General features: G+C 38.9%; 2 protein-coding genes across 5 annotated transcripts in view; both read right to left on the bottom strand.

The window, feature by feature from the left end:
• The window catches only part of LOC127435013 (tetraspanin-9-like), a 40380-nt gene extending 30137 nt beyond the window's left edge, over positions 1-10243 (bottom strand). The window contains exon 1 of the mRNA XM_051688107.1: positions 9970-10243. The gene's annotated coding sequence lies outside the window, so the exon portion shown is untranslated. The remainder of the gene's footprint in view (positions 1-9969) is intronic.
• Positions 10244-11011: 768 nt separating this feature from the next.
• The window catches only part of mical3b (microtubule associated monooxygenase, calponin and LIM domain containing 3b), a 51405-nt gene continuing 36832 nt past the window's right edge, over positions 11012-25584 (bottom strand). For 2 of the 4 annotated variants that reach the window (XM_051688656.1, XM_051688657.1), the window contains exons 22-29: positions 22445-23806; positions 22079-22167; positions 20067-20174; positions 16643-16736; positions 16031-16081; positions 14695-14794; positions 11991-12064; positions 11012-11828 (exon numbers count right to left, since the gene is read on the bottom strand). In XM_051688656.1, the coding sequence (XP_051544616.1) occupies positions 11644-11828; positions 11991-12064; positions 14695-14794; positions 16031-16081; positions 16643-16736; positions 20067-20174; positions 22079-22167; positions 22445-23806 (2063 nt within the window). In that variant the 3' untranslated portion in view covers positions 11012-11643. Of the gene's footprint in view, positions 11829-11990; positions 12065-14694; positions 14795-15142; positions 15236-15349; positions 15413-16030; positions 16082-16642; positions 16737-20066; positions 20307-20399; positions 20451-20871; positions 20953-22078; positions 22168-22444; positions 23807-25584 lie in introns of all 4 variants that reach the window. The other 2 variants (XM_051688654.1, XM_051688655.1) reach the window with 2 other exon arrangements.

Genomic DNA, 25584 nt, shown 5'->3' with positions numbered 1-25584 from the left:
CAAACCTGAACATATACAGTATATTTGTGAAGACCTCCCATACACTATTGTTTTTATGAAGCAATTACTTAACTATATTTACAATTAAATCATTATAACTCAAACTCTTTAACTCTATAAATTAAGGTTTTACATTAAAACCAAACCATACATTACTGCTCAAAAGTTTTTCATACAGTTTCATAAATGGGTATAGCGAAACAAGTACACACTAAAATATACTTTAGGCCAACTGTCTGCTTTAATTCCATTACATCCACATCTATACTTTATTCTGCATACCCTATGGGAACGGCAAATGTACAACGTGTCTGAGTGTCAGACCCAAATAACAACATATAGTTGTGCTCAAAAGTTTGCATACCCTGGCAGAAATTGTGAAATTTTGGCATTGATTTTGAAAATATGACTGATCATGCAAAAAAAACTGTCTTTTATTTAAGGATAGTGATCATATGAAGCCATTTATTATCACATAGTTGTTTGGCTCCTTTTTAAATCATAATGATAACAAAAATCACCCAAATGGCCCTGATCAAAAGTTTACATACCCTTGAATGTCTGTTACAGACACACAAGGTGACACACACAGGTTTAAATGCCAATTAAAGGTTAATTTCCCACACCTGTGGCTTTTTAAATTGCAATTAGTGTCTGTGTATAAATAGTCAATGAGTTTGTTAGCTCTCATGTGGATGCACTGAGCAGGCTAGATACTGAGCCATGGGGAGCAGAAAAGAACTGTCAACAGACCTGCGTAACAAGGTAATGGAACTTTATAAAGATGGAAAAGGATATAAAAAGATATCCAAAGCCTTGAAAATGCCAGTCAGTACTGTTCAATCACTTATTAAGAAGTGGAAAATTCGGGGATCTCTTGATACCAAGCCAAGGTCAGGTAGACCAAGAAAGATTTCAGCCACAACTGCCAGAAGAATTGTTCGGGATACAAAGAAAAACCCACAGGTAACCTCAAAAGAAATACAGGCTGCTCTGGAAAAAGACGGTGTGGTTGTTTCAAGGAGCACAATACGATGATACTTGAACAAAAATGAGCTGCATGGTCGAGTTTTCAGAAAGAAGCCTTTACTGCGCCAATGCCACAAAAAAGCACCTTGTCACGCCTCACAGCTTCTGGCACACTGTAATTTGGAGTGACGAGACCAAAATAGAGCTTTATGGCCACAACCAATAGCGTTATGTTTGGAGAGGGGTCAACAAGGCCTATAGTGAAAAGAATACCATCCCCAATGTAAAGCATTGTGGTGGCTCACTGATGTTTTGGGGGTGTGTGAGCTCTAAAGACACGGGGAATCTTGTGAAAATTGATGGCAAGATGAATGCAGCATATTATCAGAAAATACTAGCAGACAATTTGCATTCTTCTGCACAAAAGCTGCGCATGGAACGCTCTTGTACTTTCCAGCACAACAATGACCCTAAGCACAAGGCCAAGTTGACCCTCCAGTGGTTACAGCAGAAAAAGATAAATGTTCTGGAGTGGCCATCACAGTCTCCTGACCTTAATATCATCAAGCCACTCTGGGGAGATCCCAAACATGCAGTTCATGCATGACAACCAAAGACTTTACATGACCTGGAGGCATTTTGCCAAGACGAATGGGCAGCTATACCACCTGCAAGAATTTGGGGCCTCATAGACAACTATTACAAAAGACTGCATGCTGTCATTGATGCTAAAGGGGGCAATACACAGTATTAAGAGCTAAGGGTATGCAGACTTTTGAACAGGGGTCATTTAATTTTTTTCTTTGTTGCCACGTTTTGTTTTATGATTGTGCCATTCTGTTATAACCTACAGTTGAATATGAATCCCATTAGAAATAAAAGAAATGTGTTTTGCCAGCTCACTCATGTTTTCTTTAAAAATGGTACATATATTACCAATTCTCCAAGGGTATGCAAACTTTTGAGCACAACTGTATGTAACACCCTCGAGAGGCTCTTCTGGTATATTTTATCAGGTGTGAGTCTACCATGGCTGCTGCCTGGGTGACAGAATAGAGAGAATAGCTTGTGTGGTAGTGCAGATCATGTGGTTGACTTTTGAAATAAAAAGGCAAAGTGCCATATCAGGGTAAATTCATATTTCAGTTCCATTTGATGTTTACCTAGTTTTCAGGCGAAATCCATACAGAAATGTGATGTATCATAATATATGTAAAACACATTTGTACGTTCATGTTTATTAAACCAAGTCAAATAAAGAAAGATTGTTTATACGTTCTATTTTTTTATTTTTTATTGCTTCACAAATAATACTTACAATTATACAGCAACAAGCATTTGAATGTATCCATTACTGTTAATTGCTGTCCAGCTATTATTGTTAAGTCACTTTATTTTCAGATAATTTACTCCTCGGGAAGCACCACAGGTGTCATGATGGCAAGAATGTGCGCCTTTAAATGAACAGAAGTGCTTCATGGTCTATTTCAAGTCATTTTAAGTTCATTTTGATACATATACATATTTGATGCTATTCACATGATATTTTATTTCATTTATGTACAATTATTTTTCTCAACCAATTTTTTTGAGGAGGGACTGCTTCCCTTGCCTCCTCAGAGAAAACGCCACTGGCTCAATTAATGCATCCAGCCTCAGCTAAGAGACAGGAACTGCACTCATTTATTATGCATCCAGAGAGGACACTAAGACTTCTGATGGCGAGAAAGAGAATGGAGGTATACTAGTGTCTGGAGAACTTAATCTGGTTTGTTCCCATTAAAATAGTTCAATAAAGTGCTTTATACGTTTTCTTAAAAATGTTAATCTTGCAGACTATGCATAACCATAACTGTAAATTTCTAGACTCAGTTTGTTTTCTTTAATAACTACTGAGTTGGCAAGCAAAAATCACACATGCACACGTTTAAAGAAAGACGCATGCCGAAGAATAGAAGTGCTGTCCAGATATGCATTTAAGGATTAAACAGACTCTGAAATAGCACAAATCTGCCACCTCATACAACACTACAATGAACATCTCTCTGCCAATCTGCTCATGGCTTTACACACATATACAATGTCCTTAGATCCAACAAAGAGCTTTGTGAGTCTTTATAATAAGAATGTTTCTGATTGTGCGTGATTGTGGTCTCAAGCAGGCTGTTTTGTTGAGTTGGACACTGGACTAGCTTAAGTGCAAACTCCACTCTGATGCACTCCATGGGGAAATAGGTAAGAACTTTGTTTTGAACAATAATTGATTATGTACTCAATCAATAATGGCAATTTGTTAATTTTTAACAAAAGAAATATTACATAGTGCAGCTTTAAAGGTGTACTAAGTTCTTGTTCATGTCATCTTAGACTTACAGTAACACCTAGTGGCTTGGAAGCAGCATCATTCAAACACAATTGTTTTCAGTTACTGATGCCAATGTAAAAATTCACAATTCACAGTCAGTCATTATTACTTTAATCATTGAGTGAATGTGTCAAATAACAGGATGGTTACTGACTATTAAGCGAGTAGTATTTGGCTGGTCATGTGATTCTAACATGGCTGCCCACATGTGCGGACCCTCTCCATGTAGAATAAAACAGCTTTTATAAGGTTACTGATATGACTAGTCTTCATTTTTGACAGCCTCAGTCACCATTCAATTTCATTGCATCTTTTTTCCATAGAATAAATATGCTGTTAGTAATATCCTACCTAACATCTCTTTTGTGTTCAACAGAAGAAAGTCATATGGGACTGGAACAACATGAGGGTGAATAAATGATGACAGAACTTTAATTTTAGGTGAACTATTCCTTTAAATGACAGATGAACAGTTTATTAGAATTGCTATATTGCTAGACTATGCTGAATAACATAGCAGTGCACAGTATCATTCTCCTAATTGCCTTAAAGTTGTCACTGTATAAGCCAACACTCAGGCTGAATTCCAGTTCGCATAACATGCATACTATATAGTAGTGGTCAACCAATATAGGTTTTCCAAAAGCCAAGCAGGTGATTATTTGAATTGATATTCTCAAAATGAACAAATATCAACCCATTAATTGGCCTGTCTGATATTGGTTTACTATTGCTATATAACAGACCTGATTAGGAATAGTGCACCCCAAGTCACAGCATGTTATTAAGCATGTACAGTGCATTCAGAAAGTATCCAGAGCCGTTCATTTTTTTTTTTTTTTCACATTTTGTCATGTTGCAGCCTTATACTAAAATAATTTTAAAGGATTTATTTATTTTTCCACATCAATCTATACTCCATACCACATAATGAAAAAGCAAAAAACAAATTTATTAAAAAGAAAAAAAATGAAATATCACATTGACATAAGTATTCAAACCCTTAACTCAGTACTTAGTTGAAGCACCTTTGGCAGTGATTACAGCCTCAAGTCTTTTTGGGTATGATGCGACAAGCTTTGCACACCTGGATTTCGGGATTTTCTGCCATTCTTCTCTGCAGATCCTCTCAAGCTCTGTCAGGTTGGATAGGGACCACCAGTTGACAGCCATTATCAGGTCTTCCAGATGTTCGATTGGGTTCAAGTCCGGGCTCTAGCTGGGCCACTCAAGGACATTCAGAGTTGTCCCTAAGCCACTCATGTTGTCTTGGCTGTGTGCTTAGGGTCACTGTCAATGTTAGAAGGTGAACCTTTAGCCTCTGGACCAGGTTTTCATTAAGAATATATCTGTGTCTTGCGGTGTTCAGCTTTCCTTCAACCGTGACCAGTCCCCCAATCCCTGCTGCTGAAAAACACCCCCACAGCATGATGCTATCACCACCATGCTTCACCGTTGGGATGGCATTGCGCAGGTGATTTGCGGTGCCTGGTTTCCTCCAGACATGACGCTTGGAATTGAGGCCAAACAGTTTAATCTTTGTTTCATCAGGCCAGAGAATCTTGTTTCTCACAGTCTGAGTGTCCTTTAGGTGCTTTTTTGCACAGAGGAGAGGCTTCCGTCTGGCCACTCTGCCATAAATCCCAGATCGGTGGAGTGCTGCAGTGATGGATGTCCTTCTGCAAGTTTCTCCCATTTCCACACATGAACCAGACTGACCATCGGGTTTTTGGTCACCTCTCTTACCAAGGCCCTTCTCCCCCGATTGCTCAGTTTGGCCAGCTCTAGAAAGAGTCCTGGTTGTTCCAAACTTTAATTTAAATTCAAGAATTATGGAGGCCACCGTGCTCTTGGGAACCTTTAATGAAGCGTTTTCTTTTTTCTTTTTTTTTAAGCCTTGCCCAGAACTGTGCCTCGACACAATTCTGTCTCCAAGCTCTGCAGGCAGTTCCTTTGACCTCATGGCTTGGTTTTTGCTCTGATATGCATTTTCAGCTGTGAGACCTTATATAGACAGGTGTGTGCCTTTCCAAATCATGTGGCAAATTCAGTTGATTGGACAGGTGGACTCCAATCAAAATGTAGAAACATCTCAAAGATGATCCAGAGAAATGGGATGCACCTGAGCTAAATTTCACGTGTCATAGCAAAGGGTCTGAATACTAATGTCAATATGATATTTCAGTTTTTTCTTTTTAATACATTTTCAAAGTTATCAAAAATCTGTTTTTTGTTTTGTCATTATGGGGTATGGAGTGTAGATTGATGTTAAAAAATAATTTAAAGCTTTTTAGCATAAGGCTGCATCATAAAAAAAAAAGAAAAAAAAAAGAAAGAAGGGGTCTGAATACTTTCTGAATGCACTGTAGTTAACCTGATTACATACTATTTCTGTTCCATTTTTGAAGTATTCATCTCTGCCTGTTTTGGGGCAAATATTGCCTAAAACCCCTTGCACTATAAGAAAATGGATTTGTGACTGTTACTACGATGCAACAAGGTCTGCAACAAGGTAATACTGGTGGCCTGGTTTACCACATACCCAATAGTATGTACTTTCCTATCACTAGTATAATATGTACTTGAAGTACACAGAATTAGTATGCAAAGTGGGATTCAGCCTAAGACACTTATTAAAACACAGCTGTATTTCAAATGGGAGAGATCAGTCTTTTAAGTCCATTAACCATTCAACCTCACAATGTACAAAACTTCAAGAATGCATCTTAATTTATAGTTCCTTAGAGGATTAATTGCATGTGCCAATAAGCAGATGTCCAGGTTTAACATGTTTTAGGCCTATAAATGCTGTCACCTTACCTACCTACTGAGTCCATCACACCTCCCATTTAAAAGCCCATCAAATTAATTTAACTTCAGTATTGAGAGAAAGAGGGGCTGCTTTTGCTATTTCATTTCATCAGAGCTACTAGTACTGCTGCTGAACACCCAAAATGCGTGCTAGCTTAACTAAACTCTCGTTAAACATACACACTCATGTTTTTAACAGTTATGCATGCACACACATCATGCATACAAACATAAAAGCCTTTTGAACACATTCTCTTGTTTTTTTTTTTTTTACATTAGTAATGAGCTTTTGTATTGTTGGAATCTCTGTCAACACATATCAAGGTCATGCTAGAGAATAATGCGCAATTGCGCATAATATTGTTTAAGTCACATCGGACTGGAAGTATAAACAGTTTTTTGCATGACTAAACTGAAGGCAGATAACAGCCTGGCCAATATTGATATAGCATCTTATGGCATCTTAAAAGTTAAAATCACCCATATGAACAGGGGAATTAGATTAAAGATTCCAAGCATAAAATCTTTCATTTCTGAAAACTGAAAAAGGACATGAAAAAAGAGAATTAACATCTGAATGCAGGTAATTAATTCCCCTTTTAAACTGAAAAACATGAAACAAGTCCTTTTGAATGTGTGAGGAGTTTGAAGTTAGATCAAGCACTACATAAAAGGCTCAATTATTGCAAAATGCCCTTTGACAAGGCAAGGGTATTCAGCACAATATATACAAAAGTTATTTTCTTTGCATGAAAGCCTAAGGGCATGTGCTATTTCTAAAGCTCTGTCTCATTACTTAATTATGTCATTAGTTCTTTATTCCACTCTCTGTTCAAAAAGAGACAGCGCTCTCTCTGACCCTCTATATACTTTATCACTCTCCACAGCTCACTGTTCACAGGAGTATTTAGAATTAACAGTGTGACCTCTTTAGTGGTAAAAGCAATTTTGGGTGGCAATGCCCTCTTGTGGCATAATAAAATCAACAAATGTGCCATCTTTGCTGCTTGTGTTTGGGCAAGACTTAGTCAAGCCTGAAAACAAGCATTACTAATCAAATGTTTGGGCACACCAATTAATTCTTTATGGTTACTAATTTCCACATTTTAGAATAACATAAGAGTCATTAAAACTATAAAATAACACCAAATAAAGTATGGGAATTATATAGTGACCAAAAGTCCAACTGTAGCTCCTTCAAAGTGTAAGAGGGCTTTTCCTTCACTATCCAGTCCAAATCATCCATTTAAAACAAACTAAAAATAATAATAAAATTTTAGTTTTGTCAAGAAATTAATACATAGGTACACATTTGTCTACAAACCTAAAACCATTAAGACCAAAATGTTTTTAAGATAATGAGAAACAAAAATCTAGTCAAGTGTAGAGGTCAGTCGATATATCCGTTTTCCCGATATATCAACACCGATAGTTGCTTTTTCGAACTATCGGTTATCGGCAAATATGAAAGCCGATAGTTACTGACAGTTTTATTTTTTCCTTTTTATAAGATTATAAAAAATGTGTGCTCCAAAGAAGTTTTGTTGTTAAGTAGATATACGTTAATCATAACTTTATTTTCCACCCCTGGAGTCGCCCGTTCGAATCCAGGGTGTGCTGAGTGACTCCAGCCAGGTCTCCTAAGCAACCATATTGGCCCGGTTGCTATGGAGGGTAGAGTCACATGTGGTAACCTCCTCGTGGTTGTGATTAGGGGTTCTCGCTCTTAATGGTGCACGTGGTAAGTTGTGCGTGGATTGCGGAGGGTAGCATGAGCCTCCACATGCGGAGTCTCCGCGGTGTCATGCACAACGAGCCACGTGATAAGATGCACGGATTGACTATCTCAGAAGTGGAGGCAACTGAGACTTGTCCTCCGCCACCCAGATTGAGGTGAGTAACTGTGCCACCACGAGGTCCTACTAAGTAGTGGGAATTGTGCATTCCAAATTGGGAGAAAAGGGGATAGATTTAAAAAAAAAAAAAAAAACAATCATAACTTTATGTTAATGTTCATGTTGATTTTGACTGATGGTGTTCCAAGAGAAAAATGAAAAGGTCTGTTATTATTACCGGATAAAAACTGATGATCTACTGTTGATGAATTACTGCTCATCCAGTATTTATTAGCCTATATGACAATGTTTACTTGCATGTTTTGTTTCCCGTCTGTGTTTATTTGAACTGGGAGCGCAGACATTTCAATATAAGAGTCTCTGGTGTATTTCAGGCTTGTTTACAGTTAAAAGTCCTGTATTATGTACCAAATCTTATTTTTTTGTTTTATGGTTAGGGTACAATGGGGCTAAAAGCACACCTTAAGGAAAATGTGCTTTTTTGGTCACAATGTGTGTCAAGCATGAAAAAAATAATTTCTTTTTATGAATTAATGATGAGAAATAATAACAGAAAGTTTTTTTTTTTTAAAAGGTGGCAAGGCCTTTTACCCCACACTTGGGTTTTTGTTGTTATTTAGTGTTTTGGGAGAAAACCACTATTATTGAGATTTTGGTTGCAAAATAAACTGCATTTGGGATTTTAAACTCTTGGAGTCTGTTCCCGTCACAGTAAGGAAAGACTATGACTTTTTTAAACATTCAATTAATAGATTTTTAAAAATATCGGCCGATTAATCGGTTATCAGCCTTTTCCACCAGCTAAGTTTTCGGTATCTGCAGAGAATCAGTCAATCTCTAGTCAAGTGTGTCCAAACTTAATTTAAGTGAGAACAACAGATTTCTCTGACCAACGAGTTCTTTTGGTGTAAAACCAGTAGGCCTAATTAATGAGATATGTATATATTGAGATATTTGAAGGTAGAAATTAAATTGTAATCAGCATTTTAACATTTTCAGTACTTATCAAGCTGTTGATTAAGTCCATCAGTCTATCTCTGTTGTACACAGTCATGCAGCAGCTGCTGTCTACTAAAGATGGGCTTTTTAGATGTGCTAATTCTGCATATTCTTTTACAGCGACTAATCACACATCATTCTGGCATCCACAATCCCTGATGGGAGGGTGATCAAATGCCAGTGTAGCCTAGTTTGATTAAACTATATACCTAAAACACCGCTGCACTCCTTACACAGGGCCATTTCCACAAACAAGGCCAAATGTACTTCATTTATGGCATTATTTGAGTCCGTGAGTTGCCCTAATGGAAAATCAAGCTTAAGCTGGTAGTTGTGTTTTGGAACATGGTAGCTGGTTTCTAGCTGGACTTTAGCTGGTCCAAGCTGGGAAACCATCTTAGACCAGCTACCAGCTTGACATACCAGCTCATGGTTGTCAAGCTGGTTTTTGAAATATGGTAGCTGATCATCCAGCTTGGACCAGCTCATGACCAGCTTGGGCCATTTTAGGACCAGCTACCATGTTCCAAAACACAGCTACCAATTTAAGCTGGATTTTCCAATCTTTCCATATCAAGTAGTTTCCGTTCGGTTTTTTTTTTTTTTTTTTTTTTTTTTTTTTTACTCATCAGTCATCAACCATCAGGGACTTAATGATTCAATGCGCATATACGTTTTTATTTTGTTTTTAATATCGGTGGTGTATATATGTATATATATATATATATATATATATATATATATATATATATATATATATATATACACCACCGATGTGTGTATATATATACACACACGATGTATATATATATATACACACACACACATAAAAGAAAAGCTGCACATATTTAAGTACATTTAGGGTAAGAAATAACATGTAAACAACCGATATGTATCAGTGCCACAAATAAACAAACGTTAGGCTAGTACACAACCCTACTGGTTAAAAACTATAAACTCTTAACTCACCTTTTTGGCTCTATAACTTATAGTACGTGCTTCTGTTTTCCGACTTGCTTTCTTGTTGGCGAAGGAAACTCTCCTCACTTTGATGCGTTTTTGTCCATATAAAGATTATAGACTTGATTAACTGCGACCTACTGATCTTAAACGCATACAAACTATAGATAAGCGCACTGTTGCTTTCATTGTAATCGAGTGAAAAAAAAGTTCTCGAACTCAATACAATGGGAATGGCACTAACTTTTCCCAGGAACGGAAACAGTAAAGCAGGAAAGATGAAGAGGCGTGACTTGTTGAATGTAGCAGGGAACGCTACAAGCGTTTGCCAGCAGGAGCGCCCCTTGACCTCCACTTCACATAAAGTCTGATTGTTATTCTTATAAATATGTTGAATGTCTATAATGTGATAGTAAGTGAGCTAGAGTCAGAGAAAGATTCAACCTCATAAGACACAAAAAGAAAAAGGTTTTGGAAATATATTTAGCCTTATTCGCCAGAGAAACAAGCGCGCAGCCATCTTGAAAATGTTGTCTTTGAACTTCCGGTCTAGCTTTTTCTATATTGGTATATGGTGTTGTTTTCAAAGTGTACTTAGCTGGCGAAGTGGATTTACAGGTTGTAGAGTTGCTAAAAGTTATCGTGAGTATTTTAAAGTGTTCAGGGGATGGCCTAACTGGAAGTAGAGCAGTGAGATTTCAAAACGAGAACTTAATTCATAAACACATAAGATCCTACCTTCACGCTGTGGACCTAGGCTACTGATATGCCTCTGTACTAATGGAACTCCAAGAAACAACACAAAGTAATTAAAAATATCTCTGCAGGACACCTCTGACCATCTTCTCATGTCATTCACCCATCGCGTTATAGTTAGGGTAAGCTAATTTTTTTTTTAATGTTAAGAGCTGAATAAGATGAATAGTGTTAAGTGTATAAGAAACATATTACAACATGTCATACACCATTCATACCAGCATGAAAATGTTACACACATTTCTTTTAAATGAAAAAGGATTAAATATTCTCACAACAAAATGTAAAATACAACTTCTTAGCAAGTTGGTTTTATTTATTCGGAGCAAACCAAGATGATTTTTAAGCATATTTCAGTCAATAAATAGCAAAAAATTACAGTGTGGGGGTTAGATTGTGCATGTTAAACAACATAAAAAAAAAAAAATGCATTTTTTTTTTTTTATTTTTTTTACAGGCCTTATTGTGTGCATCTAAGTTTACATGCATCAATCTTATGGAAATTACTGTACATTAACAATATGGCTGTATATGCCATTTCATATTCCTCTCCATCACTAGTGTAAAAGACATGGACTGGTCAAATTAAAGCTGTACCTTTCCTTTATCCACATAATACAACAAAAAGTTGACATTTAAATGTGTTTTTTTGCATAGTAGCATAGCGGTTTTAAAGGCGCATTATTTGGCAGCAAGACATCTCCACTTATCCCCACCAGGAGCATTATTTTGTAGGAATCTCTTGCCGAGTCCTGGTGTATATTATTAGGACACCAAAGCATATATGTGCCATTGCATGTATGGCCCAGAGTGCAGGTGGAAGGGCTTGTTTGGACCAATGAATACAGAGTATCTGCATATTTATGTAGCAGATCTCGATGCAGAGTGGCCCTTAAAGCAGTTTGATGAAATCCATGCATGTTTGAGTCAGTCCCAGTGTAGGCTGAAGCCCTTAGAAAGCATCACTGCTTCCAGGTCACTGTCTTCCTCTCTCTCCCTCACTCTCTGCTCTTCCAGCAGGGCTACCAGCGCATCCCTCTGCTCTACCACATCCAGCATCTCGCTCAAAATACGCCTCTCCTCCGCCAACTCCTCCTCTTCCTTAAGATGGTCTGAAAGAGTTTAAACAGAATTAGCATCATATTGTGATGTTTGCTTTGAAACGTATTTATTGAAGAACCACTTAGGGAGAAAATCACAGATAGGAGGAAAAGGGAGAGGAAGTTAGCTATTAAGCTATTAATATCCTGTCTTTTTTCTGTGCCTGTACTGACCGTCTACTGCCATGCGCTCTCTCAGCTCCTGTTGCAGACGACTTTGTCTGTCCTCCAGTTCCAGCTCACGTGCACTACAGACAGACAACATTGATGAGCATAGAGCAATTAAACAGTACTTAAGCACAAAGCAGTGTTGGGCAACTTTCAAAATTTGGAATTGGAATATCAGGAAGACGAATTTACTGAATTTCAATTCAAGGAAATGCACCAAAACCACACATATTTTGCCTAGAAAACATAAATCAGTAAATTAACTTAAGTTTGAATAATTATACATATTTATTTTCTGATATATAGAATAGATTTTTATCAACTGATTATTAGACATCTTTCTTTAAACTAAGTTCAATACTGTCAAAACAATTACCAAGCCATCAAAGCAAGATTTTAAGATAAATTAGGGCATTCAAGGAAATTCCAACATGGTCCATAATATGAAAGTAAATGTGCATGTATACTGTATGTACACTCCAAAAAACAAAAACACCTCTTTGGCTGAACTTGATTCAATCGTGGAGAGTGGTTCCACGTCTTTGAAATGAGTTTTCTTAACTTTAAATGATTAATCTCAACACAAACACTTTGTGTACAAAGAACCTAGTTGAATTGGGTAAACCCAACAAAATAAGACGTGTCAATGTAACTCAAATAAATCTCTCATTTCTTTATGTACTAACTAGTGAAAGTGAATGTTAGCATGCTAAATACACGCTGGTTGGAAGCACTACATAATGTAGTTTAGTAACTATGGTTAACACAGCAATTACTCAATGAAGCAAGCAATCAATTTAATGTGCAATGTATACCGGTCCTCATCGTAAGCTCAAACTCCACACTTCACCATAATGGTAACCCCCAAAACTCCAAAATAACAGAAACTCTTCTAAATCTCAGCATAAAAACATTTATCACCAAAAAGTATCCCCCTTATATTTATCTTTCAAAAAAAAACATAAAATAACACTATTTTAACATTTACTCTCCCGAACGAGTCCCATGAAGTCACCTGCCCAGTTTCATCAATTCTACATTTACACTACAAAAAGTATTCTTGCAGTCCCAACTCCAATGGATTAAGTAAACTTCCATTTTACAAATTGAAATGGATAGAACACCATTAAATCAAGTTGTGACAACATGTTTTAGAATTTTGCTTTAGTTAATTTTAATTAAATAAATTGAACAACCAGTAAAGATATTTTTTAAAGTGTATTATACATCCATATACAGTGTGTGTGTATATGTATGTATATATATATATATTTATAAATATAGTAGTTGTAGGCGCTTTAGACAGTGGGAAGGGGTCATCATGGGCACTCTGACCAGTCTGTGGCTATGCAGCCCCATACGCAGCAGGGTGCGATGCACTGTGTGTTGTGACACATTCCTCCCGTAACCATTATAAACATTTTCTGGGACTTGTGCCTCAGTAAACCTTCTGTTGGTTCAGACCAGACGCGATAGCCTTCGTTGCCCTCGCACATCGATGAGTCTTGGACGCCCAACATCCTGTCGCCTGTTTGTGGTTTGTCCTTACTCGGACCACTGTCGGTAGGTACTCACCACTGCTGACCGAGAGCACCCCACAAACCTTGCCGTTTCAGAGATGCTGTGACCCAGTCGTCTGGCAATAACAATTTGGCCCTTGTCAAAGTCACTCAGGTCTTTTCCTCCTGCCCATTTCTCCTGCATTCCACATGCTGACTACGAGAACTGATTGTTCGCTTACCATCTAATCTAACCAGACCTTGACATGTGGCCTTGTTAGGAGATGATCAACGTTATTTGCTTCACCTGTTAGTGGTCATAATGTTTTGGCTCATCAGCGTATAATATATCTATATATGACATTGGTGTGTGTGTATATTATATATTTATATATACACACATACATACACACACACACACACACACACACACACACACACACACACTGTACTATATACTGTACATATAGTACTGTTATACTATATTACTCTCTCTTTCTTTACACACACAGTATATTATATATAGAATATCACAGTATAACAGTAAATATAATACAGTATATACAATGACAAATTGACTAATATACATTTTAGTACTGCTATACTGTAGATTGGGGTCGGCAAACTTTTTGACATGGAGTGCCATTTTTTATGTTCCTGGTCAATGGCTGTGCCAAAGCACCTTGTTTAAAGAGGGTGTACCTGTATATGCTGGGTTGGAAACCTCAAGGATTAATATTTGTGTTTTTCTTATTACATCACGTTTGTTCTGAATGCAAAAAGAAACAAATGAAACATGGAATGCAGTCATTCGCGCAGCCTGACCAAAGCAAAGCGGGCTCGTTTACTCGCGTGATTAACCGAAAGCGAAACGCTGCCGGCTGGTGATACGCGAATGGCTTGCATGCGCCTGTTGGGTATACTGCAGTCTCATCACATTTTAACTTTTTGTTTAGCCTCCCATTCAGCTCATGGAAAGATGCTGTATGATCATAGGGAAGGATTACATCAAGATGTAGATTGGAATGCAGGTGCGGAATTTCATATGAATAAAATAGTCTACTCCTCTCTCGCCATTGCTGGCGTGCCAGTGATTACCCCTCCGCATGCCAGTGCTGGCAGGCGTGCCATAGGTTGCCAACCCCTGCTATAGATAGATAGATAGATAGACTAAAAAAAATAGCTAAAAGGCTAAGAAAATAAATACTTACAATATCATAAGCTCAGATTCATAGCGCACAAGGGCATTCTTTTCCTGTACCAGCTTAAACCACTGATGCATCAGGCTAGGGTCATCTTTCTTTCCCATTCCTATGGGAGAGACAGGGACACAAACCGACAGAGAGAATGGGGTAATGGGACACTGTATATGATGGGCATACAGTAAATAAGAGATATATGCATAAATATGCTTATACTCTGTATGACCTTACCAAGACATGCAAGCAGGACACAAATACAAACAGGACACTGAACATCAGCACACACCTGTATGCGCACACACACTTAAGGTGTGACAATTCTGTGACCAGACAGTAAGTCAGTAAGATATAGCTATCTACTATTTAGTAGTCATTTATCTAGCGACAGCCATGCAGATCAATTATGTTTCATGCCCATGCAGCTCCAAGGTGAGATTACAGGGGACAAATAACATACTTAGCTGTTGAAGTGGAGGTTCTTGCACTACATAAAGGAAAAAGACTGTACAGATATATACAGAGTGATCATGTTCTGTCCCTTTAGCTTTGGCTGTGTACGGCCGTATGCAAGAAGAAAGGGAAAAAAAGACCATTTAGAAACTATTTAAAAACTTATTTCTATGACAAAATCTCCACTAGAGGCAGGAAGCTGGGATGGTGTTACCTTCTGAAGAACAGCAAGGACAGAGATAGACAGGTCTTCTACAAAGAGAACCAGGAAAGGGCTCTACTGAGACCAGAGAAAAGCAGAAAAAGAGGGAGGAGGAGTACAAGGGGAGGAATTCAGGAATGCTGAATAAACTGTGACATTGAAAGGGGAAAATGCTGCATGAGTAGAGCTGAAATAGGTCATTTCGATGTGTTGATTGAGATGGAATATGCACATTTCCAGGCAAGGATCTGACTAAGAGCCTGCTGTCTTGAGAGTCTCTCCAACTATTTATGACCTTTGCCTGACCAGAAAGCTGGCCACTTGAAAGATTAAATGGGCCCATTTTCTTTGCAGTTAAAATAGCCTCCGGCCAGTCTCGCTCTAGAATACCGTCAAACACAGTGTGTGCCGCATGTTTAGCAGTCCTGTATTTGTATTCCCAAAAGTACTGCCATTATTCACACAAAGACACACTGACTAGACGATACATACAAACCAATTAATGACAGCTGAGATTTTGTATCTAGATCCAATTCGTACAAAACAACAGCACATGGTTTATAGTACTCTTAATGCAAAGGATACTACTGTACAAAGACTTTATTTGTGTTAACAGCTAATGAGCCTGTAAGTTGGTAAACCTGCTTGTTAGTATCATTAGCATTAGAGCTTAGTCAGACGTGTCGTACATACCACCAAGGTGTATGTCCAAGAGGTCAGAGGTACTAGAGTCTTCCCAGAAGTCTAAATCATGAGGAGGGACAGATCATGAGGATTGTAACTAGCAAAAGCTACAGTACACACACAGAGGGCTTGTGTGGAAATAGAATATCTTGTGCTGTCATTGCATTAATGTACTAAATGTAGCATGAAATACTGATGTGGCATTTAAAGATGTAATTGAAAATGATGTAAATGTGTTTTGATGAATGCAGGGCTTTGTAAACAAATAGATGAAATGAGTATGAACAGTGAGGGCTGGTGACATTTAACAGTACACAGCTCATAAAAACATATGGAACAAGTTATTTACAGTGCTTGAAATAAAAACTGACAATAATATGATGCAAATGGTCATTCTTATTCAATTATTTATACATTAGTCTTGTCTCTTTAAATTTCAGAGCTGATAAACAATTTACATGTCTGTTCTGGGTTAAATACAAGTTAATACAGTTTTTTTACAAACTGAGGAATAAGTCACAATTATTGTCTGTAGTTATCGACAGCATGTCACAGATAGTGTCTAAAAGGTCTACTATTTAATTTTGAGGAACATCTGTTTGATGAGAAAGTGACGGGTACCTGCTTCCCCTCTCAGAGCTTTTTCGACGGCCACGCCCCTCTCCTCCAGCTGCCTCTGCTTCACTTCCACCTGCTCCAACTGACGCTGAATCATCTGACAACAAGAGTAGTTTACCCACTGACAAGGTGCATGGCTTAAATCAACATGAATGAAGCAGAGGTTTCCAGCAACACTTACGGTAAAAAACTTTATTTGAAATTAAAAGTAATTTTTTTTAAAACAACACGTTTCGATATGTAGGCCTACAGCCAGGGATAGAATAAAAGTAGCCTACAAAACATACACATTTAAAACAGCTCTGGCAAATTACCAATAAGAAAGCACATTTAGACAACCAATCGATTTGGGACCTGGAATTAAATACAGCTGATAAGAGGCTCTCCTAATTCTTTTTTATTTTACTTGTCAGAGCTGTTTTAAATGGGGATGTTTTGTACTTTTTTCTAACCTTGACGAAGGCATACGTGGTAAAACGCGTTGGTTTTTTTAATTAATTTTACATTTAAATAAAGTTTTTTTCCATAAGTGTTGCTGGAAACGTCTGCTTCATCTGACACAACACACACAAAATACAATGGGGTCCAAAAGTGGAAGACTTTTAGGCAACTTTTCAAAAATGCTCTGCATTACTGTTAGGAAACTGAAAATGGAGTTTTCAAACAAAAGGTGTGGAAGTGAAAATTTTTCTATTTTGCATTCTTATTCAGTTTTCAATACAAATTATATCACAACATTTATTACAAAATATATTTTTACGTGAGTTGAATTGAAAAATAAATGTGAAGATTAGAATTTCTTAATATTTGGTACTGTATGGGTTAGGTTAGGGTTTGTGCTTTAATGACAGCATGCACTCGAGCTAGCATGCCGTGGACTCCACAACTTTGTGCAAAACCTGATGGTCCATGTTATCCAGCATGATTTGAAAATATTCCAAAGAGCATCTTTTGTGCTTCAATGAAAGCAAAGAAATCTTTTGTACAGATTTTACATGGTCAATGTCACAAATCTGATCCCATTTGATTAGTGACCTAGAAATAGTGCATTTTAAATACATATTCATTTACGAAAAATCGTAGTTTTAAATTTTTTTAAATCTTTCAACTTTGTTAATTTCAGATTAAATTGATATATATATATATATATATATACACAGTGCATCCGGAAAGTATTCACAGCACTTCACTTTTTCCACATTTTGTTATGTTACAGCCTTATTCAAAAATGGATTAAATTCATTATTTTCCTCAATTCTACAAACAATACCCCATAATGACAACGTGAAAGAAGTTTGTTTGAAATCTTTGCAAATTAAAAAGAAAAAAAAAAATCACATGTACATAAGTATTCACAGCCTTTGCTCAATACTTTGTTGAAGCACCTTTGGCACCAATTACAGCCTCAAGTCTTTTTGAGTATGATGCTACAAGCTTGGCACACCTATTTTTGGGCAGTTTCTCCCATTCCTCTTTGCAGGACCTCTCAAGTTCCATCAGGTTGGATGGGAAGTGTCGGTGCACAGCCATTTTCAGATCTCTCCAGAGATGTTCAATCGGGTTCAATCAAGGACATTCACAGAGTTGTCCCGGAGCCACTCCTTTGTTATCTTGGCTGTGTGCTTGGGGTCATTGTCCTGTTGGAAGATGAACCTTCGCCCCAGTCTGAGGTCCAGAGCGCTCTGGAGCAGGTTTTCATCAAGGATGTCTCTGTACATTGCTGCATTCATCTTTCCCTCGATCCTGACTAGTCTCCCAGTTCCTGCCACTGAAAAACATCCCCACAGCATGATGCTGCCACCACCAGATGGTATTGGCCAGGTGATGAGCAGTGCCTGGTTTCCTCCAGACATGACGCTTGCCATTCAGGCCAAAGAGTTCAATCTTTGTTTCATCAGACCAGAGAATTTTGTTTCTCATGGTCTGAGAGTCCTTCAGGTGCCTTTTGGCAAACTCCAGTTGGGCTGTCATGTGCCTTTTACTGAGGAGTGGCTTCCTGCCTGATTGATGGAGTGCTGCAGAGATGGTTGTTCTTCTGGAAGGTTCTCCTCTCTCCACAGAGAAATGCTGGGGCTCTGTCAGAGTGACCATCGGGTTCTTGGTCACCTCCCTGACTAAGGCCCTTCTCCCCCGAGTCCTGGTGGTTCCAAACTTCTTCCACTTACGGATGATGGAGGCCACTGTCCTCATTGGGACCTTCAATGCTGCAGAAATGTTTCTGTACCCTTCCCCAGATCTGTGCCTCGATACAATCCTGTCTCAGAGGTCTACAGACAATTCCTTGGACTTCATGGCTTGGTTTGTGCTCTGACATGCACTGTTAACTGTGGGACCTTATATAGACAGGTGTGTGCCTTTCCAAATCATGTCCAATCAACTGAATTTACCACAGGTGGACTCCAATCAAGTTGAAGAAACATCTCAAGGATGATCAGTGGAAACAGGATGCACCTGAGCTCAATTTTGAGTGTCATGGCAAAGGCTGTGAATACTTATGTACATGTGATTTTTTTAAATTTAATTATTTATTTTTATAAATTTGCAAAGATTTCATACAAACTTCTTTCACGTTGTCATTATGGGGTATTGTTTGTAGAATTTTGAGGAAAATAATGAATTTAATCCATTTTGGAATAAGGCTGTAACATAACAAAATGTAAAGCGCTGTGAATACTTTCCGGATGTACTGTACATATATATATATATATATATATATATATATATATATATATAAAAAACACACTCACTGATCACTTTATTAGGAACACCTGTACACCTACTTATTCATGCAATTATCTAATCAGCCAATCGTGTGGCAGCAGTGCAATGCATATAATTAATTCAGATACGGATCAGGAGCTTCAGTTCATGCTCACATCAAATAGAAGAATGGGGGAAAATTTTTATCCCAGTCATTTCGACCGTGGCATGATTGTTGGTGCCAGACAGGCTGGTTTGAATATTTCTGTAACTGCTGATCTCCTGAGATTTTCATGCAAAACAGTCTCTAGAGTTTACTCAGAATGGTTCCAAAAACAAAGTGAGCAGCAGTTTTGCGGACAGAAACGCCTTGTTAATGAGAGAGGTCAATGGAGAATGGCCAGACTGGTTCGAGCTGACAGAAAGGCTATGGTAACTCGGATAACCACTCTGTACAGTTGTAGTAAGCAGGAAAGCATCTCAGAATGCACAACACGTCGAACCTTGAGACAGATGGTCTACAACAGCAGACCATGTTGGGCTCTTTATTAGGACCATAGTGTTCCTAATAAAGTGCTCAGAGTATATATACTGTATATATTCCAGATTTTCAACATGGTCTTAGACTTTGAGCCCACTGTAAATACCAACATGATGTGCACAAAGATAAACATGCATTTAACAGCTTTAAAAGATGGCACAGATATACACACACACACACACACACCTGTGCTCTATGCAATCTCCGCAGCTCCTCTTGCTTGGCCTGTCTGCGCGCTGCTCTCTGCACTCTGCGGGTCAGCTTGGCATTGAGTTCTTCCTCTGTTCCTGCTTTCTGAAACAGCGTGGTACACAAACTTATGCTGGAGGGGTCGGGGAACACCACCCACACACCTACCACCTCTGTCGGACATGACGACTCAGGTGTGGATACCTTGGCTGGCCGCTCTGGCTTAACATTGTGTTTCTATTGGGCAACAAGACACTGAGTGTTGCTGCATCAACCAATGGGAATGAAATGTTGAAGGGGCTAAATAAATGTCAAATAAATAGATGCTACCTTAATGGCGTACGCTCTCTTGAATGCCAGTGCATGAGGCACGTAAAGCGACTCAGGAGAGAGAAGGAAGAGATTGTATTAATCTTCTGCATTTAACAAAACTGTATTCTGAGTACAACACCAAAATAGAACTAAACACATCACAAACTGCATGTATTCCATGTACAAGGCCAACAGTATGTGGACACCTAAACACCACACTAATTTGTGTCTAAGAAGATTGCATGACTGTATGCTTGGTTTTACGTACATAACGACAGAGGTACGTTAGTAAGGGGTATAGCTGAAAAAACCAAACCTGTTTGTTAGAAGGGGGTGTCCACACAATGTTGGTCATGTAATGTACAGTACAACCAGTGAACAATACACATCTACTGTATGTGCTACCAGCCACAGAAAACTTTTACCATCACAATCTATCAGAATAAATCAGTTTAGAATGAAAAACCCTTTTGGATTTCATGTTTGATACCTCTTCCCCTTCCTGAACCTCCTCATTAATTGTTTCTTTCTGAAGGTCTGGCTTCAGAAAGTCAGATAGCTCTTGATTCAGCTGAGAACACAGCCAGAAAAGACATTTACTAATTACCTCTAATTTAGCACAGCAAGCTCACAAACAGGCTTATTTAAATAAATGAACTGCCTGGTAATCTAACCAGCTATACTGTTCTAAAGGGAGTCAGAGATTAATGTAAAGCAATGAGTCTTATTACTGTATTCAGTAAGAAAAAGCATTAAGAATAATTTAACTTTTAGAAGATTGAAAGAGGACCATAAGAAAATGTAAAAGACAAAATCAATTCAAGAAAAAGGCATTAAAGGGTCATATAATGAGAAATCAAATTTCCCTCGATCTTTTGAAATTGAATTGAGACATTTGATTTTGGATCTTGAATTTGCGTTCATTTGACTAAAGGCGCAGTCACATTTACTTTTGCACGGCGAAATTCCGCTGGCGAAATACAGTCATCTCAATGAGAATCCGTGCGATTGTGAATTTTGAGCGATGGACTTCTGGTGGCGAAGAATTTCGCATATAGTTCAATTCTGGTGAACTTTGGCAGGTGAATTCACCATGTTGACCAATAGGAAGTTGTTTGGTTTGGCAGTGATCTCTGAGTGGGTGGTGCTTCGTACACAGCTACACTAAATATTCACAATGGACAAAGATATAATTTTAGCGGTGACTTCCTTTTTAACTTCAATCTCAGAGTATAAAGGGCAGCATTAAAAATAGACTGCTTGGCAATTCATTTTTTGCTGGTTTCACACGCACTAAACTTCCGCCGATGCCTTCTTCATCCGCAGAATTTCACCGTGCAAAGGTAAAATTCACCACGCCTTAAGAAAACATATTGTAACTTTCAGAATTCAAAACCTTCTACTGAATACCATCTATTGAAACTTAGCTGCAAAATTGACTCATTCTGCAATCCTTGGATTTCTGCCACTAGAAACATGACTACATTAACACATGACCTCCCATATCAAAGGTGCTTATTCAGTGTTCAGAAACTTAGGCCAGCCCCGTCATTGTAAAGAAATGAGGGCCATATCATAAAAAATTTGAGATTTATGATAACCTGTTTAAAAGGAAAATTGGAGCATTTCAGAGTTTAAATAAGAGGAATAGGTGGATGAAAGAAGACAGAAAACAACAAAAAAGGGTTTTGCTCTACCTGAGCTCTGAGAGGACATCTTTCTAAAACAGCACTGCAGGACAAGTCTGTTTCCTCAGAGAAACTGGGATTCTTCCTGAAACACAGGTCTGTGGTGTGGAGAAACAGTCACCAAACCTTAACATCAACATCAGGTTTATGTGATACAGTTTATTTATAGATCCATATCCATCCATCATTCCATGTCTGTCTGTCTGTCTGTCTGTCTGTCTGTCTGTCTATCTATCTATGATTCATCCATCCAACCAACCAACCAATCAACCAGCCAACCATCCATCCAACAAACCAACAAACCATCCATCCATCCAACCAACCAACCAACCAACTCCCCAACCAACCATCCAACCAAACAACCAACCAACCAACCTGTGGTTCTGTTGATACCCGGCACTTTCCGTTTGCTCTCAGGTTTAGCAGTGGCAGGTAGAGTGTCAGCCATCATCGCTGCCTCCTTCTTCTTCTTGTCCTTCTTATACACAGAAAAAACAGCCTTCCAAAGGGACTTATGCTTTCCTGGCTCCTGCTTGGTCTCAGCAGCTACATTCATGCTCTTCCTGCTTTTACGGGGTGAGAACAACGATTTGCTTTTTTTGTCCTTCTCCTCTATTCTCCCCTCCGCCCCCCATAGTTTCATTTCTGACCTCCGAAGCCTGACCTCTGGCCCCCCTGCCAGCAATGGGGTGACCACCTGGTCTGAAAGTGTCCTCCTGTGTTCCAGTCTGCGCTTACCCATCTCAGCATGGTTGGCTCCAACCATATTGCCAGTCTCCATGATGTTTGATCTTTCCGGCAGTCTGGTTGGTGTAGCAGGGTAAGGGTGAGCCTCTTCGGGGTCACCCCCACATAGTACCTCTATCTCATCTGAAGGAAGACTCTGAGCTTGGTTGAGTTTAAAACTGTCCCGCTGCGGGTATGAAGATGAACAGACCAGAACATCTTGCTCCAGAACCGGTTCAGAATGTCGAAGGGTGCAAGACTGTCGTGCAACAAGAGGGGAGTGAAGTGGGCTGTAGGGAGGGGTCAAAAGGCCTGCATCGGGATTTAAATCTCTTTGATTTGTATCAAAAGAGGCAGGATTAGGGTCCAAATCTTGCTTGTCAGCCATCACACAACCTTCAACAGTGATGCTGAGTCTGTGGATTACAGAACATCGCCCTATGGCCTCCTCTAAAGCAACACCTGCCTCACCTTCAAGAGTGTGAGATGGTACAGAAGATGGTGAGTGTGTGTGCATGCTATGAACATCCGTCTGAGAGGGAGTTTGTTTGCTTGAAACACTGTTTCTTGGCGTTTGATAGGCTGAATCTGAGCCGGAATTATTGTAGGACGGTATGTATGTGACCGAGGTGTAAAAGCTTTCTTTAGTAATGGATTTTTCGTTAGAGGAATCTGCCATAAGTTCGGGGTGGCAATCTCTAGACAGTGGGGTTAGTCCTAAACTCCTCCTGATCTCTGCACTCTTTAGCCAGAACTCCTCGATGACCTCTGACCTCTTGGTGGTTGGTTTTTCTGGGCCAATAACCAGTTCAGGTTTGGGTGTGGAGATATAATTGAATATAGTGTGTTTCTGGGTAGGTGAGGACTCTGGCGAGGTGGGTACTTGGTGAAACTGTACATGAGTCAAAAACACTGAAGCTGTATCTTGTTGTTGCTGTAGATCACACGGTTTGGATTCTCTGTCCGAGCTGGCTTCTAAATCCGGGTCGCTGCTGTACCCTTCACAGGACTCTAGTAAACATGAAAGGAAAACTTGAGTTCCAAAGAAAGAAAGAATTGAACTTCTAGAATCTTCTTTACAAAAAGATTTTTTTGAGAAAGCAAAAAAGCCATTAGAAAAGATTTCGAAAAGCAGCAATATGAAGCAGTCTGGAAACATATAATAGTACATGAAATGAAATATACAGTGCATTCAGAAAGTATTCAGACCCCTTAATTTTTTACACATTTTGTTATGTTGCAGCCTTATGCTAAAATGCTTTAAATATGTTTTTGTTTTTCACATCAATCTACAATCCAAACCCCATAATGACAAAGCAAAAACCAGATTTTTGATAACTGCAAATTTATGAAAAAGAAAAAAACTGTAATATTACATTGACATAAGTATTCAGACCCTTAACTCAGTACTTAGTTGAAGCACCTTTGGCAGCGATTACAGCCTCAAGTCTTTTTGGGTATGATGCAACAAGCTTGTCACACCAGGATTTGGGGATTTTCTGCCATTCTGCTCTGCAGATCCACTCAAGCTCTGTCAGGTTGGATAGGGACTGTCAATGGACAGCCATTTTTAGGTCTTTCCAGATGTTTGATTGGGTTCAAGTCCAGGCTCAAGGACATTCACAGAGTTGTCCTAAGTCACCCTTGCGTTGTCTTGACTGTGTGCTTAGGGTCATTGTCCTGTTGGAAGGTGAACCTTTGGCCCAGTCTGAGGTCCTGAGCGGTCTGGACCAGGTTTTCATTAAGGATATCTCTGTATTTTGCTGCGTTCAGCTTTCCTTCAACCATGATCACTCCCCCGTTCCCTGCCGCTGAAAAACACCCCCACAGCATGATGCTATCACCACCATGCTTCACCTATGCGATGGTATTGCGCAGGTGATGAGCTGTGCCTGGTTTCCTCCAGACATGATGCTTAGAACTGAGGCCAAACAGTTCAATTTTCATATCATCAGACCAGAGAATCTTGTTTCTCACAGTCTGAGAGTCCTTTAGGTGCTTTTTTGCTCTCTTGCACTGAGGAGAGGTTTCCGTCTGGCCATTCTGCCATAAATCCAAGATCGGTGGAGTGTTGCAGTGATGGTTGTCCTTCTGCAAGTTTCTCCCATCTCACACATGATCTCTGGAGCTCAAACAGAGTGACCATCGAGTTTTTGGTCACCTCTCTTACCAAGGCCCTTCTCCCCCGATTGCTCAGTTTGGCCAGGCGGCCAGCTCTAGGAAGAATCCTGGGTGTTCCAAACTTCATCCATTTAAGAATTATGGAGACCACTGGGCTCTTGGGAACCTTCAATGCAGCCGAAATTTTTTTGTAGCCTTCCCCAGATCTATGCCTTGACACAGTCCTGTCTTTGAGCTCTGTAGGCAGTTCCTTTGACCTCATGGCTTGGTTTTTGCTCTGATGTGCACATTCAGCTGTGAGACCTTATATAGACAGGTGTGTGCCTTTCCAAATCATGTCCAATCAATTGAATTTGACACAGGCGTACTCCAATCAAAGTGTAGAAACATCTCAAAGATGATCCAGAGAAATGGGATGCACCTGAGCTAAATTTCAAGTGTCATAGCAAAGGGTCTGAATACTTATCAATGTGATACTTCAGTTTTTTCTTTTTAATAAATTTGAAGTTATCAAAAATCAGGTTTTTGCTTTGTCATTATGGGGTATGGAGTGTAGATTGATGTGAAGAAAAAAACAATGTGAAGCATTTTAGCATAACACTGCAGCATAACAACATATGAAAAATATGAAGGGGTCTGAATACTTTCTGAATGCACTATATATAATA

This window comes from Myxocyprinus asiaticus, chromosome 45 (assembly GCF_019703515.2).
Source record: "Myxocyprinus asiaticus isolate MX2 ecotype Aquarium Trade chromosome 45, UBuf_Myxa_2, whole genome shotgun sequence".
In the NCBI taxonomy this organism is placed as follows: domain Eukaryota; kingdom Metazoa; phylum Chordata; class Actinopteri; order Cypriniformes; family Catostomidae; genus Myxocyprinus; species Myxocyprinus asiaticus.
The sequence above is the reverse complement of the archived record's forward strand: the minus strand, read 5'-3'. Positions and strand labels throughout refer to the sequence as shown.